This window comes from Crocuta crocuta, unplaced genomic scaffold (genome assembly GCF_008692635.1).
Source record: "Crocuta crocuta isolate KB4526 unplaced genomic scaffold, BGI_CrCroc_1.0 scaffold70, whole genome shotgun sequence".
Classification (NCBI taxonomy): Eukaryota; Metazoa; Chordata; class Mammalia; order Carnivora; family Hyaenidae; genus Crocuta; species Crocuta crocuta.
Genome location: NW_027528417.1, coordinates 7,197,930 through 7,214,532, shown reverse-complemented (window position 1 = coordinate 7,214,532; position 16,603 = coordinate 7,197,930). Strand labels below are relative to the sequence as shown.

Genomic DNA, 16,603 nt, shown 5'->3' with positions numbered 1-16,603 from the left:
GGCCATGATCACACAGTTTGTGAGTTCGAGCCCCATGTCAGCTCTGTCTGAGCTGTCAGCAGAGAGCCTGCAGCCTGCTTCTGATTCTGTGTCTCCCTCTCTCTCTGCCCCTCCCCTGCTCATGCTCTGTCTCTCACAAAAGCAAAATAAACATTAAAAAAAATTAAGTAGGAACCGCATCTTATTTAGAACCTCAGCTGCCTCATCCCTGTCCTCCACGCTCCAGCCTGGCTTCCTTAATTTGTCAAGCACAAAGCAGAAGAAGAATCACCGCCCTATTAGCTACCTGCCATTACCACCCCCCACCCCCAAACACATGAGAACAGGGCTGGGGGCAGGGAAAGAGTAACTTCCGTGTTCCTAGTTGGCACCAAGACGAAGCTCTATGAAATGAGGGCATGCACAGCAGGGAAACAATTACGGTCACCACACCTTTGTTTGCTTTTCCTCCACATCCCACCATTCTGACTACAAGTTTTTGTATCATCAAAGGAGAAGAAAACCAAATCCATTTATGTCAGAGGAGTAGCTGGGGGAACCTGTTGGATAATGTATAGCTCAGCTGAGAAGTACATGCTGTCCCCTAATTACATACTACCTTGTTTTGGGGGAAATACCATTTTGGTTTTAATTAATCACAAAGGAAGAGGGGGGAAAATTACTGCCCGACTCAGCTTTTTAATACAGGGCTCTCTCTTCTCGTCTGAAAAGTTTTGTTTGGTCTTCACCCGCTTAAAACACCTAATGTAAGATGAAGAGACAAGAGTGCTGACCTTAAACACCAAGCTCGGCTATTCTGGCTGGCACCAATGAGCAGATAGCAAGATGAAGGTAAGGGAGACACAGATGGAAGACATAGATTGGCTATCTGCTATGATCCCAGCCAATTTCCAGAGGCCTCACCCAGGTACGTTTACCTGGGCCACTGAAGATCAGAGTCCTATCAGCTTCTGAGCAGGCCAGTGGAAACGGAGGATGTAAGAACACGGCCCCAGCACAACGCTGGTCCCCGTTCTCAGCACTGGTAAGACCACCCTCTAGACCTGAGCTGCTCTAACAGGGACAAGTGTGTGGGGAACCTAAGTTTTAATTAGCACCTATTAGGTGCCAGGCATAATACATAACACATCACATGTGCCCCTCACCACGCTTCTGTGTGGCAGACGGAAGCCTTATTTCACAAATAAGGGAAACAGGGCTCAAAGAGGTAACTTGTCTAATGCCCAGAGATGAGCTGAACCCAGTGTCAGGCAGACTTCTGTGTCGGCACTCCACCCTCTCGTATTAAACACAGAAACCCAAAAAATAATTGTGGAGGGAAGGAAGAAAGGAAATACTGGTTGTATCTGAAACAGCTAAGAAGTCAGAGAACTACTAAGTAGAGGACAGGGATCTTCTAGCATGGGAATGCATCACAGTCCACGTGATTAAGATATGACTTCTTAATGGTGGTGAGTCAGCTTCCTGGTGAGCAGGGTAGTACTATCCGCGAAACTCACCCAGCAAATCGAATGGGATTTCCTCTTATTCTACTGACACAAAAATACTAAGTCATAAGATTAAAAGAAAGAAAGAAAAAAAAGATGAATTGGTTGAAATAAAATTTTAATAATCTCTTTCTGAAATATGCTTGGAAAATGAATCCAAAGACATACTCTTAGATGATCTGATGAAATACAAAGTCAAATACAGAAATCAGACAAAATAGAGATGATAATTCCAATGAGCTTTAAGAGACAAAGGAGGAAAAAAAAAAGAAAAGAAAGGCAGAAAGTAAAATTGCAGAAATGGAAGATTTTATTGAAAGAAAAACAGACATAATTACGGATCAGGAAACAATCACCAAGCTCACAACTGAATAAACAATTAAAAAAAATGAGCCATCCCTTTTCTGAAATCTAATAAGGGCCTAAATTATACAATTAAAAAATACGAAGAAAGAACGCCAGCCCACCCTCTTCCTTCCTTTGGAAACTAGAGGACCCAGTTTAAGTCTTAGGTCTTTAACAAGCACACCCTCATTTTACAGCACACATTCTCAACAGGGGGGGTTCTGCCTGCAACGGGTCAGAAATGGGTTCTTATGGGGTGAAAACAATTCTAATCTTTTTAGGCCGAAAGCAAAGATATACATATAGTATATCAACAGGATATCTGTGGTATTAAACGGTGGGGGTGGCAATCAAGAATACATTTCTAAAATGACTCCTTAAGCATATAGGTCTAAACTGATAAGTACAGCCTCACCCAGATTCTGATCAGGCTTTGTATCAGAAAAGTAATACAGAAATTCCCTCTAACATGCCCTCTCAAACCTCAGACTCACACGGGCTTCCAAACCAAAGGAGTCAAAACTGAAAAATACCAACACTTGGTGGCTCTTGCCCGAGTGCTGATAAGCAAAGGTAGGGCATTTTATAATATCCAGAGAACAAAGAAAGAAAAAAGGTGAAATCTGCCAGTTTAATCATCTGGGGTGTCCCTGGAACTGAAAAGTAAATCACCCCCAGGAAAGGCAGGCTTAAGGAGGCATGAACTCACTGGCCCCCATGCCCCCTCTCCAGTTCTGGAGGTGCAGGCGCACACCCTCTTCACTTGAAGATCGGAGCAAACCGTGTGAGCCCACAAACTGCAAATCGCTTTCGCGTGGTTACTGGAAAAAACTACTTCCTGCGCTGCTCTGCGCCTGCCTGAAGCCAGCGTTTCGGAGCGGCCAAAGCATTCATTACGCATGCTTCTCGGACCCCAAGCGAGACCGGAATAACTTTTCAGGACCGTAGCAGGGCCTCGGCCTCCCCAAAGAGGTTTCCTTCTAAGGTTCTAATCGCAAAGGCGTGAGGACTCGGAAACCAGCGTGGAGGAAACGCTGTTCCCTGTCCTTGGCCTCAGCGGCCAAGGTCAGCCGGGCCTGCAGGCGCGCGCGCTCCCGCACCTGCCCCCACCGGGCGCGCGCGGGGCGCCGGGTCAGAGGAACTCAAACCAGCAGCGCGGGAGGCTGTCTCGGAAGAAGAAGGAGTAGGTGTTACAGAGGCTGCCCGCCTGCCGGTGGTGGATCAGGGACCACAGGCGGTCGCCGAGGAGGGTGGAGAGGGGCCGAGGCCCACGGGGATCACCTTCCAGCGGCTTCACGATCTGCAGCTTCTCGGGCAGGTAGGAGCGGCTGCTGAAGGACATGCCGGAGAAGCCGGTGAACTCGGAGAGGCGGGAGTGGGTGCCGAGGGACATGATGCTCTCCGTGGGCGTCAGGGAGCCGCTGAGCAGCTCGCCCCTCTCCGCCAGCTCCCGCAGCTTCCGCTCCTGCTCCTCCTCGAAGAACCTGCGCTCCGAGAGGTAGTTCTCCCGGCGGAGGGACAGCCGCCGCAGCGCCGTCTCCAGGTCGTGGGAGCCGGGCGTGCCCGGCGTCCCGGGCTTCTTGCTGCGCTCGCCGTTCCTGCAAAAGGAGGGAGGTCGGGCTGAGCGCGGGGCGCCCACAGCGGGCGCGGTGCAGGGTGCAGGCTGCAAGGGTGGCCCGACTGCTGGGTGCACAGGGGCGCACAGGTCGGAGTGGCCGCAGGATGGACAGGGAAGCTGACAAGGCACGCGGCTGAAACTCAGGCAAAAAGCAGGACCTAAATGACTGCCCGGAAGAACTAGCTTCCTCTGGTGGGTGTTTTGGGAGGTACACGGAGAGCACTACGATGTAATGAAAATGTGCACGTGCTACATAAAAAAATTCCGTTGCTATAAACATCTCCCTCCTGAGCCCTTAAGGAGGAAGCCTTCTTCAGGCAGGAAGTCCTAGTTACCAGAAGGGCCACTGGTTCAAAAGGCACTTTTTTTTAATTAAAAAAAAAATTTTTTTTTTTCTGAGAGAGAGACAGCATGAGCAGGGGAGGGTCAGAGAGAGAGGGAGACAGAATCTGAAACAGGCTCCAGGCTCTGAGCTGTCAGCACTGAGCCTGACGGGGAGCTCGAACCCACGAACTGTTGAGATCATGACCTGAGCTGAAGTCGGATGCTTAACCGAGCCTCCCAAGCACCCCTTTCTTAAGGGGGCATTTCTCTGTCCTCTTGAATTAATATTAAGTAATTTCCCCTCTGACACAACCCATTGGAAGAACCAATTTTATTATCCCATAAAAAGGGTGCACACCACAGCTGGTCTGGTGTGTGTGTGTACGCATATGTGTGTGTGCAGGCATGAGTCTGCAGAGCCGTAGGACAAAGGACTGCCCACTGCTGAGGAAGCCCCACCCCAGAGACGTGAGGTGTGTGGCAGGCACCCTGGAGGGTGCCTAGCACCCCACCTTCCAAAGCAAACTAGATTCTGGCCAGGACTCAGAACCTGAGTCCTCCTCTACCTTTCAAACATCCAAGCTACCAAAGGGCTCATGAAACAAATGTCTGTTTTGCAGCTCAACAGTGAAGATTAACAGAAAAAGTTACTTGTTTACCCTCCCCTTCAGCATGTGACAGAGAAGCAGACTTCCTGTGGTACAGCTGGTTGCAAATCCCAGAATCAAGAATGAGCGTAAACGCAGAGCGTTGTTAAACCAGATGAAAACACTGAAAGGCCCAGACTTTTCAGCTGACTCTTTATCAGCCTGCCTCTTCTGATGACTGAACTTCCACCCAAACACACCGCCTCTCCCCCGAACGGCCGGATAAAACCTCCCGGCTGGCTCACCCCAGGTCGGCGGACTCTGCTTCCAGGATGATGCTGTTTGTCTTGTTGTCCAGGACCACGTTGCCAATGTCGCTGCCGTAGAAGCTAGACCGCGGGGTGCTGACACAGCTGGACAGGAGGGAGTTCATGGCTGAGGACTGGTTGGAGCCGGGGATGTTCATGGGGGACGGGGTCAGAGACCTCTGCTTGACGACCTGGTTGATGTTTCTCACCGTCTCGAAGACTCGCTTCTGGTGACTGGAGGGAATGCACAGCATGATTCATCAATAAACAAATGCAGGAATGACTGTGGGGTCCAACCTTCCCCAAACTACCATCTGAGGAGCCACAAGGCAGCCGGCCCCCATGAGCCCCCAAGCAACGTGCCATCCTGGGCCTTCAGTGTGTCTTAGGGTGCTGGCTGGACTCGAGAGACTCGGTGCCCCCTGGATTCAGGGCTCTAATACATGGTTGTGACCTAAAGGTGATGATCGCAAGATGCTGCCGCTTTTTTCTCCCTTAGGCTCAACCCACAAATATAAATACTTAAGGAGGCCTTCTGTCTCCAAGATACTTTTCCTCTTTCAAGATGGTCACTAGAATGTAAAGTCCAAGAGAGCAGTGTTCACAGCTCGGGACATAACAGGGCTCCAGAAATATCTGTAGAATGAGTATGTGTTGGCCATTCATATTTATTTAAAAAAAGACAAAGTGAGTCTTCAACTTCTAGAAGGAGATGATAAACACCAGACTAATATTTTTTTAGCAACTGCTATTTCTAAGAGTGGAACCGTTTCTTTTTAAGGAGACAAGGGTAGGCATGTTGCTATAAGGGCCACTTCCCTCTGGGATGCAGAGGGCCCCACACATGCACCGAGGCTCAGGGACTGTGGTCGCTCCCAGGCCCCATTTCAGTTCTGGCTGTGGGCTTCAGGTACAGAAAATACACAGTGAAATCGGATCCACAGGTTCCTTAGAAACACCTCAGGGCAGACTTAGCACAAGAGCTCATGTTAGGAAGAGAGCTGGTAGCGGCCGATATCCCTACACGTTTCCAGAAAGGAAGCGGAAGCCTTTGCATCCCTTAAAGGGCCCTTACTACTGCATCCTATTCTTCCTGATCTAATAGACAAGGAAAATGTTTAAAGTACCGCTTTTCACTGAAAGGAAAGATAAAAACAAGCGGTGGTGACAAGACAGAGCCTGTATTAACAAAGAGAGGAAACCCCTCTCTCCTTACTCGACTTTCTAGAAGTTCATAATCTTTCTTTGAAACTTAGTAAGAAGAGCTGGGGGCTACTACTGGCTTATCTCCCTTAATCTGGACCAGAATCTATGGAAGGACCACAGTGATCACTGGTGGTGGTCTGAGGCCCAAAGGTCGCTAGTTTTGATGACCACAGGCAGGAGGCAGTCTCTGGAAAGCTTAGAACACGGCCATACGCGATGTCTGGAGACTCAGGCTCTTCCAACTGCAGCTCCTTGCGCATCGTTCCCTCGATCTCTGCCGCCAAAGAGTCCTGAGAAAAGCAGAAAACACACTGAGCGCACACAGCAATCCAAGCACTCTGTCTCTAAGAGGTACACAGCTGCCAGCCATAGGAGTGTCAACCCAAGTCTCAGAAGCCTGTGACACAGGCTGACGGCATTCGTCACTGCTGGAAACCCTGACCGAGCAATCCCCACGGCAGGTCCTGGAGGGAGCAGTTCTTGGGGAGCACTGGGCATTAAGCCACGGCGCTCCCGTGCAGCTAAGGCTCTGAGAGCAAATCCCATGTTCCCTGGGCCAAAGTACAGAGCTGTGACTCTGCCCACAAGGAGAGGCGGGAACTTACGGAGGAGGGGACCTGAGTCGTGAGCACTGTCATCTGAGCCTCTGCTCCTGTGGCCCTATAGCCCCTGCAAGGAAATCTCTTCTCCCCACCAACCACTGCCCCCTGCCCCCCTGCCTCTAACACCCAGCTCACACCTCGTTTCCACTAGTAATCCTTCATTCCTCCCCCTAGAAAGCACCAAACACACGAAGCCCCTGCGAGGTCCCTGAACAGTGAGTCCACCTAGATCTTTCTCCAGGTAGGTCGTGAACCTTGTGGGTCGGGGGAAGGCCTGGCACGGATGACTTCTCACTTCCCGGATGGGACCCAACTCCTCCCTGAGCCACCCACCACTCCTCACCGTATGAGCTAGAGCCTGACAGGCAATCCCACACGCTGACGCAGGCGGGTGCCAGCCGGAGCACCAGCTGTGTGCAGAAAAGCACCTGCTGGCGCCCCGGAGGAGGACACCGCCCAGGACAGCCTGAAGGGAAGGGCTAACTCTGTGCTAACCAATGGATTTCCTGCGATGGTAGGAATGTGCTTTCTGCACTGTCCACTGCAGGCGCCACCGGCCGCAGGTGGCTATTGAGCACTTGAAACACGGTCAGTGTGACTGAGAACCTGAATTTACTGTGCTAATTTCAGTGGATTTAAATTTGCATGGCCACATGTGGCCAATGGCTCCCCAGCAGACAGAGCAGGGGGACTCCAAGATGTCCCCCTCCAAGCCCCACAGTCAGGGACGTCTGGAAGCTGGGACCAAGTAGGGAGATGTGACAGGGGTCAGGAGAAGCTGGCTCAACAAAGGGCTAGTGGGCTTGCTTTCAATCCCTGTTCATAAATGGACAATTTATTTAGTAATTATTACCTACAGGTTGTCATTCAATGTAACCCATGTTGTAAAATGTTTCCCTGGGTAAACAGGACGTTTTTAAAAGCCAGGTTACTATTCATTCATTCATTCATTCATTCATTCTTGTTATTTATTTTAGAAAGAACATACATGCAGGGGAGGGACAGAGGGAGAGAAAGAGAATCCCAAGTAGGCCCCACGCTCAGGGTGGAGCCTGACACCACGGGACTTGATGTCATGACCTTGAGATCATGGCCTGAGCCAAATTCAAGAGCCTGACTCTCAACCAACTGAGCCACCCAAGGATCCCCAGTTTACTTTTTTTTCTCCCAATGTTTATTTATTTTTGAGAGACAGAAAGAGACAGAGTATGAACAGGGGAGGGACAGAGAGAGAGGGAGACACAAAATCCAAAGCAAAGCAGGCTGCAAGCCCTGAGCTGTCAGCACAGAGCCTGACATGGGGCTTGAACTCACGAACCACAAGATCATGACCTGAGCCAAAGTTGGATGTTTAGCTGACTGAGCCACCCAGGCGGCCCCCAGTTTACTTTTCTCCTTGCTGTAATTCACCACATAGCTTACGTTCAGAGCTCTGCATGAGGAAAAGGTCTTCATACAACTTAGGAGAGATAAGATACCAAACTACCAATTTGAAGGCCACGCAGGGAGGAATCCGCAAAGAGGCTCTGTTGACTTTGGTCACGATCCCATCTAGCAGTCTGAGAGAGTGGTGGGCCCCTTCTCAGAATAATATTTATAAGTGAATAAAATAATTAGGACAAAAAGGAAGCCAGATGTACTGGACTCGTTACTAGCATGTTACCAATGATGAGCGTGAAACAGTAACACACAGGATCTGGCTTCTAAAGCTGAGCTCAGCACCAACGGGGTTTTGAGACATTTACAACCGAAATGTGCCATGAAAGCAGCTACGATTTCAACTGATGACAGCACCACAGGGTGCTCATCGCTGAGGTTTATTGCCTACCTTCGTATGAGAAGGAAACGATCAGGGGTGAATGAAAATAAAAGATGTGACCTTCCCGCAAGTTCATGGGACCCTGAGTCCTGTGTGGGGATCCCAGGGCAGGAGGTGGGAATGTACTCCTCGGGCAGAAAGTGCTACTCACTGTTCCATCAGCAGTTAGAGAGGCTGGGAGCGAGGGGGGCAGGTCTGGTGTTCTGCTCCAGAAACACAGGCGTGGCACCACTCAGTTTGCCTTAAATACCTTTAATACACAGTGCACGTTAAAAATAGCCATCTTCAAAAACCTGAGCTGTGCCAACAGCTACGGAAAAAGGCAAACAGCAGCTGAGGATCTCTGCTGAAGAAACCCAAATACAGATTTTTAATTGGACCTTGCTATGTCATAGCTTTGTTTTAAAATATAGGTCTGTCCCTGTGGGCAGGGAATGCCGTGGAGCGAATCCTAAGTGCATGGGAAATACGATGTCCCCGGAGGTCACCAAGACAAGATGGGAAGCCAGAAAGAAGGGAAACTGAGGCAGGGAATGTACATTGCCGCGTAGGACAGTCTTTGAGCTGAGTGTCATCAGCTTTAGGTCAAGGAATCTGGGACACAGGATGTTCTTAAATGCCGTGACCGGGATTCCTGGACATACTGGATCTGCTCCCTGGAAAGCTGTGTTATTTCTTTTGTTTTGGTTTCATTAAATTTCAATCAAGCTGAGAGAGATATTGTCCTAGCCAATTCTGATATATATATATATAAGCAAAAAGGAAAGGAGATCATGACTGAGGCAACGTGGGCCAGACAGCTGGGGTCAGGGGTGGCTGGAGTCTGCAACGGGGAGTAGGTGTGAAGAGAAAGAGCCCAAGGAAAGGCCAAATTCGGAAGGGACCGAGTCGCATAAACACTGAAGCTGCCATCTACTCCTATCTCCTTCCGGAGTATTTCTCTCAAAAGTTCTCTCCTCAAAGAGACTACGGTATTTCGTCAAACCACAGAAATAGGGCCTGAATATAAAAGTTCTCGTCAGTTCGTTCTTCAGTCTATCTACCCACCCGTCCAAACCCAGTATCTGCTAAGCATCTACACTTCTACAACACGCCAAGCACAGTGCAGAGAACAGACTATCTGATAGAGGGAAGGAGGAAAGGAGCAAATAAGATACAGTCCCCACCTCCAAGGGGCTTTCGTCTGACAGAAGAAGGTACAATGAGGAAGCTCACCAAAGGTGAGCAGGGAAATGCCCGGCAGAGGGGGCCTGCCCTGTGCTAACTCCACCAGGGAGGGGCCAACCTGGAAAACCTGCTTCTCCACCATGTTTCCTCAAAGCCCACACATGAAAGAGATCAGGCCAGAGCTAAGAAAGAAAACTATGGGGAAATCATTTTGTAGAAATGTAAATGCAGCTCTTAGTGGAGGAGATCTTTTTTCAGATCACAGATACTAAACACCACCAAGAGAATGATTAATAAGCCTAGAACAAGGGACGCCTGGGTGGCTCAGTCAGTTAAGTGTCCAACTTCGGCTCAGGTCATGATCTCACGGTTAGTGGGTTCGAGCCCTGCGTCGGGCTCTGTGCTGACAGCTCAAAGCCTGGAGCCGGCTTCAGATTCTGTGTCTCCTTCTCTGCCCCTCTTCCACTCATGCTCGCTCTCTCTCTCTCTCTCTCTCTCTCAAAAAATAAAATAAACATTAAAAAAAATTTTTTTAAGCCTAGAGAAAACCAGCAGAACTGAATGGGCAATTTAAGAACTCTGGAATGCACGGTGAAGCCAAAATCGCTCATACTCTAACAAGATCAGGAAAATAATAATGTATGAATAACATCTTCCAAACATCTGAGGTTCCTACGAAATTTACCAGTTTAGGACAAGAGAAGGAAAAAACGACGGAGTCAGAGGGCTGGGAAAGGCCGAATCAGCCTCACGTAGTCAGGGAGCCTCACTCGCATCTAGAGCCAAGCTGTAGGACGAGAAGCCTCCTGCAAAGAAGGACCTCACTCCAGACCCCCCCTCCCCCGACACCGCCTCCCCACCAAGGGCACCCCTGCGCCCCGCTGGGCTGGAGGGGGGGCATGGAGCCCGTGGGCGCTCACCATGGGGAACAGGCCCAGGGAGTGGTAGCGGCGGGACGTGGTGTTGGGCACGGTCTTGTTCCGGAGGTTCTTGAGCTCCTCCTGCGCCTCGTGGAGCATCTCCATGCACTCCGCATACTTGTCCTCCAGCTCACGCAGCTGCGGGACAGTGAGAAGCGAGCAGGGTCAGGGCCGGCTGCCCTCCGCCCCGAAGCTGGACACCGAGAGCCCTCAAGGCCCGGCCTGGCTTCCACCCGGGGGTGTGTGGTTGGGCTCAGAAACCTCCCGTGCATTCTAACACCGGGCAACTGAGATCCCAGGCTTCCCGTTACGGCATGTGGAGTCACGGGGCTGAAAGGCACAGCACAGGGGACACAGTCAGTGGTACTGCAGCAGCGCCATACGGTGACAGTGGCCACACCTCGCCGAGAGCAGACGCCGCATCACGGTGTTGTACTCCTGAAATGACTCTAACGGGGTGTGCCGATGATGCTCACATAAAAACTTGAAAAACCAAAGAATTTAGAAAAATTTAAAAATGGTTTTAAGATAGTATCTTTGCACGCGTGGGAGAGCAGGTCGCCACACCCTCGTTTCTAGCCACACGTCTGAACAGGCTCCTTTATGTGCGGAGCAACGTGTCGTCTCACTTATGGAGACACGCAGTGGGGGTGGGCGCTCATGGCAGTAACGGTGTGAGCGCCAACGGGCCAGTTGGGATGACTTTCGACTCAGGATACTGGTGACCCCCAGCCCGGGAGGGGGAGGCCGAGAACTGGGCTGGGCCTGGTGAAGGGAGGGAGAGCCGCTCACCTCGGCCGTGAGCTGCCGCTGGGCGTCCTTGGCCGCCCCCAGATGCTGCACCAGCTCTTCATTTTCCACGGCGCACTGCAACACGGAAGGGCCAGTCACCCCCTTGCCCGAGAGACGTGGAAGCAGCTCCCCGTTTTCCTCTCATGAGCTGATCTGTGACAATCCTATCACATTTCTACAAGGAGACTTTTGTGCTGCGGTGAACATTTCGTCTCCCTTCTGTATCATTTTGAAAGTGGTCTTTCCCACACCCTTGGTCGTGCTCTAGGGCCCCCCCTCCAATCACAGCTAAGGCCCCTCTCCAGACGCACTTCACCTCACCTTGCTTCTAGCAAGGGCCTGACCAGGGAAACTTAAACTTCAACTCCAACTTAAATCAAAAGGGGATATTGTGCTGCCGCAGAACACACGGGGTGCACTGTGTAAGAACAAGTAAATACTAGACTAGAAAATTCAAACGTTAAAGTCCAAAACTCCCTATCGACAGCACCTTTCTTAACACATTCTATTAATATTCAGATCNCCCCCCCCCCCCCCCCCAGTTCTGGACAACCCACTTTTTCCTATTGGATCTGCTAAGCCTTTTTCTCCAAAGGGACAGCACAAACTCCTAAACTATGAAACTAAAGGGCACAGTCTTGAGGCGCGAATGCCGTCTGCACCGGCCAGAGAAACGGAATCCTTACAGCTTTGGCCTTCTTCTGCAAGTCAACTATCTGCGACAGCAGGTGTGTGATCTCCTCTTGCTGGCGGGCAGCATCCTCGGTCTTCTTGGCCAGCTCCTCTGAGATACTGGCAATCTGCACGTTGGCGTCCCCTTTAATCACGAAATGACAAGCCCCAGAGGAAGTCAGACCCAGAGAGAACAGTCTCTTTGTGGCTAGCACCAGAAAAAGCGTCTTTGTTACAAGGCAGGGGGAAGAGTGGAGAAAACACAGAGGAAGGAAGGAACAGTGCCCGTTGCCCTGCCCCGGCTCAGCCTGGGCGGCCCCCAGGTGTGGCTCCTGGGGAGCCCATTCTAGAAGTCCCCCATTCTAGAAGGAACTGTTACCTGCACAGTGCAATACCCTTGGGTGTTCTCAACCCACAGTCAGAGTCATAATTCATTTTACTAAACGTGGACACAGGGTGTATTTCATCTATTGAGTGTTTTGCTGAAACTCAAACTGTTTGCCCTTTTGTCTTAACATGGAAACTTACGGTGGAGAGGGCAGGGGAAGGGCTTGTCTGCAACGTGGAGAACTGTGGCCTCCACTTGTGCACATCAGTCACGAGAAAGTTTTTGCACATTAACGCGGGAACTCCGTAACTGGGCTTAAATTAGGCATCACCTAACTCCAGTATTCCAGTAGAAAGCCAATAGTGAAATCAGACATCCATCTCCACGAGGAGGGAAATTAAGACAATGTCTGGCTGACAACCTAGCACCCAATTTCTCATGAATCACAGTGAGGGGCACCTCTAGTTTTACGAAAAGTGCTACCAAGCCCAGGCTGGCAGGGAGATTGAGCTTTCTCAAGGGTGATGCCAATCTGTCCAGTCACAGTGATGGAGATGCACAGAGTAAGAAGAGGGGGTGGGGGAGCGTGAGGGCCAGGACATACTCAGCTCCTTCACACAGTCGTTGACTAGCTGCTGCTCCTTCTCTTCGTACGTGATGGTCTCCGTCTTCAGCTGGCAGGCCTGCGGACAAGGCTCGGGTCAGAGGCCCCACGTTCACATCTGGACTGGTGGGGTGGGCAAGGCCGAGGCCCGGAGCAAGGGTCTGGGACGCTGCCTTTCACCATCTCCCCACCTGTCATCCATTAACACCCTCAAATCCAGAAAGTCCATCAGAATGCGCAGCTGCAGAGCTGAAAACGGTGTACCACCAGAGGGAGCCACACCAAGCAACATGCACTGCAGGGGCCACCCTTGAATCCATGTCTATTCGTTTGCGTCTGTCCCTGACTGCAGACACAGACCCCTTTGTGACCCCAACGGTGTCTAGGACTCAGCTCCGCCTACCACAGACGTTCTAAGGATGCCCACAGGAATGGCTCACACATGTCATGCACCTGTTTTATGTGAGGCACCATCCTATGAGGTCAGAGTTGGAGCTGGAGCTACTGTATTCAGCTTAGTAAAAACAAGGTACAGTATGAAAGCGTCAACGTTCAGAGACCCAAGAGCTGTCCCAGCTCTGGAGAACCTGCCCTAGGCTGAAAAGGTGGGAAAAGAGAAAATATCCCAGGTAGAAAGAAGGTACCTCTGAGCTGCCGGATCCCAAGGAGACACTCTACTCCTGAAATGAGGTGGAACCTATAGCTGGGATCGGATTCCCTCTTGCTTTGGCTGAGCATTCTGACAGAGGGCCGAATTACTGTGTGCCCAGGACCGGAGCACGTAGGGGCAGGCACTGGAATGGAAAACTCTGGGCCGTCGTCTTGGCTCAGCCACTGGCTGGCAGAGAAAGCTGGTTGCTCTGGGCTTATGTTTCCCACCAGCAAACGAGGACTAGAAGATGTAAGGTCCAAGAGAACGTCACCCATTCCTCGTGAATAGCCCTGTTCGGCCAAGACATGAGGCTCTTTCCAACATGTGGGCAAGTTCAAGGTGGTCTGACCTACTGGAGGGGTTTCAGGGACCCCCAGGCCAGCTCAGGTAGGCTTGCAGCCCCAACTTGACTGACCACACCTCTGGCTAGAGAGCATAAACTCACTGGATTAAGACAAAAAGTACTAAACTTGCACGCATCTGTGNGGGGGGGGGGGGGGGGGGGGGGGGGGGGGGGGGGGGGGGGGAGGGGAGGTGGTTGGAGTCACAGAGCTTCGCAAATCCTGGCTTTGCCATTCACTACCTTGCACCATGTTAGCAAATCAAACACTTAGCAGCCTGGGTCCCGATTTTCTCACTGTAAACGAGAAGCAAAGTAACCAGCTTCCAGCCTGGCTGTGAAATTTGAAGAAAAGAACAGGGGCGAAGTGTCTGGCACAATGACTAGCCAGTCAGAAATACTCAAAAGCACGAGTTCCCAAGTGGCCTTGGCTCTACCTTTTTAATCGTCTAGGAAATAGGTCTCCAAGTTCTCATGTGCTGTTTCCTTGGAGCATCTCTGACCTGCAGCAACCTGGAAACGTGGCTGTCACACTGGGCCCACGTTACTTCCCTGCCAGAGCTGGAGGGCGCACGCAGACATCCTGCCCTGGATGCAGGAGCGGGGCTCACCACTCTGGCCCACCCTGAGGCTCCCACCCAGACGGGCGTGTGCTCCCCAGGGGCCAATGCCCAGCACACGCGCAGCGCGCCTGGCGGACACTGGTGCGGCTAGGCACTGAGCACGGATGGCTCTCCCATGGACTGTTGCCTCCGAACATGGCGCTGTAGCCACGGCGGTCCCGCCAGGCAAGACGGAGGGGGCCACCACCCTCCGCAGGGAACGGGGGGGAAGGGGTGCGCACTTCACCTCAGATCGGAGCACGACGTTCTCCTCCTCGAGGTCCTTCAGCTTCTTCTGAAGAGAATCCAGATGAAAGTAGTTCTGCACAGAGGAGGAGGACTCATTCCTCTTCAACCTGGGGGAGAGGGTACAGGCTCACTCTAGGGAGAGACATTTGTTCCCCGCACCTGGGGAACCGCAGAGCTCTTCCGATGAGCAATCGTGAAACACACAGGTGTGACAGTGACCCCCCCCAGGAAGACAGCACCCGCCGGCACACAGGCTCGCCACCCCTCAGGACCCACATCCCAACCGTCCGTCTACCACTGGCAGTTGCCTCATGACTTCAGCAGGATCAGCTATTCAAAGCCTACACAATTCCAATGTCTGGAAGTCTATTTAATATTTGTAACGCACGTCTATGTGCCTAGAACAGTTTTAAGTGCTCTACATACGCTCAGAACCCTATAAACTAAGTACTGTCAGTCTCTCCAGTTTACAAATGCAGAAGCAAGCAGGGAGGCTAAGTAACGTGGCCAAGAGCACGTAATTAGTAAGCCACAGAGCCAAGGTCTGAACTTGGGCCACAGGACTCCAGAGTTCACGTTCCCGACGTGAGGCTCTGCTGACTCCCAGAGAAGGCCGCACACCTTCTGCCCCAGGGGCCCACCACGGCATCTCTAGCTCCAGAACCCGGCATCACCCTCTACCCGCCAGGCCCACGGCCAGGCCAGATCATTCAAAATGGCTCAACGTCCTGCTAAAATAGCACAATCAATCTGTCTGAGGCAATGGAGGCGCTTGGTCCGGGGAAGGCTGGGAGCGGCTGACCTCCGCGGCCGGTGCAGCGACCCTGCTGAGGCAACTCCAGGGGCCTGGACAACCGCCGGCCGCAGAGACTTACGGGGTGGAGCACACGGACTCGGGCTCGCTCTCCTCGGCGGCGCTCGTGTAGAACTGCAGGAGCTCATCCTTCATGGACAGCTCGTGCCGGAGCTGAGACACCTGCACAGAAACAGCAGGGGCTCCCGTTCATCCCCAAGCGCTGACAATGCCCCCTCTCCTTCCGACACTTGCTGCTGGGTGACAACATTTCGTTCCTTACCAAAAGTGAAGGCATGTCACGGGTTTTGCGCTCGTCGAAGAGGTTGCGTTTGACCCCATTTAAGAAAAATACGGTCCATTATTTTTTGGACAGAAAGCGCTCTGCCTAAATTTATGATGTTTACTTTGGTTCAGAGAGGAGGTGAGAGGGGACTAGAAGGTTCTAGAATGATATGTGGGGGGCCAAGGCAGCATATGGGTTTTGCAAGTAGCCAGATGACCAGCTGGGCAAATGGCCAGAGGAAAAGATCCTGTTACCAAGTGAAAAAAAGAGGCCATTAATTTCTGCTGAACCCAAATGGCGCTCCGGATGGGACCCTGGCAATGCCGGCTCTGGGTGGGCAGTCTGTCCGTCACACTCGGCATCCCTCACAGCCCCACCCTGTGACGGCTACACCCTCATAGGGCTCCTGGCCAAGCCTGCTCAGGCCTTGCTCTGAACTCCAGGATCACAAGATAGTAATTTCAGACACAGGAGAACAGAGGCAGACATCAGGACGTGGCCACACTGATTACTGCTAAAGCAGCTGTTGCAAATCACCGGATTTATAATCGGCGTCTAAAATAAACAAACCTGTGCCTTAAAAGTTTTCATTTGCCCTTTTACCCCTCGGTACGGAGGGAGCGACTGCTGTAAGCAAGAATTAGAATGAAGTTTTAATTCTTTCTTGTTTCTAATCTGATTTGGGGTCTATGGTTGATTTCGGCTTTCCTACACAACCGAGTGTTTACGGCTTCCACAGAGTAGCACATTTTATGTGCATGAAAGCTTTAGTTTCAATATCTAGATCGGCAACTTAATGAAATACCAGAGGGGGACATATTACAGCTTTCAAATTCAAAGCTTTTCCAAGGAAAAAGAGGTACTTCCATTTCCAAAGAGTTGGATGCTGTTTGTGTGGGGTG

General features: G+C 51.4%; 1 protein-coding gene across 5 annotated transcripts in view; it reads right to left on the bottom strand.

Moving 5' to 3' along the window:
• TRAK1 (trafficking kinesin protein 1) overlaps positions 1 to 16,603 on the bottom strand; it is a 119,620-nt gene that overhangs the window by 19,416 nt on the left and 83,601 nt on the right. For all 5 annotated transcript variants that reach the window (XM_077754340.1, XM_077754341.1, XM_077754342.1 and 2 more), the window contains exons 5-13: positions 15,498 to 15,598; positions 14,621 to 14,729; positions 12,780 to 12,858; positions 11,862 to 11,992; positions 11,176 to 11,250; positions 10,384 to 10,521; positions 6,089 to 6,165; positions 4,667 to 4,903; positions 3,114 to 3,430 (exon numbers count right to left, since the gene is read on the bottom strand). In XM_077754340.1, the coding sequence (XP_077610466.1) occupies positions 3,114 to 3,430; positions 4,667 to 4,903; positions 6,089 to 6,165; positions 10,384 to 10,521; positions 11,176 to 11,250; positions 11,862 to 11,992; positions 12,780 to 12,858; positions 14,621 to 14,729; positions 15,498 to 15,598 (1,264 nt within the window). The remainder of the gene's footprint in view (positions 1 to 3,113; positions 3,431 to 4,666; positions 4,904 to 6,088; positions 6,166 to 10,383; positions 10,522 to 11,175; positions 11,251 to 11,861; positions 11,993 to 12,779; positions 12,859 to 14,620; positions 14,730 to 15,497; positions 15,599 to 16,603) is intronic.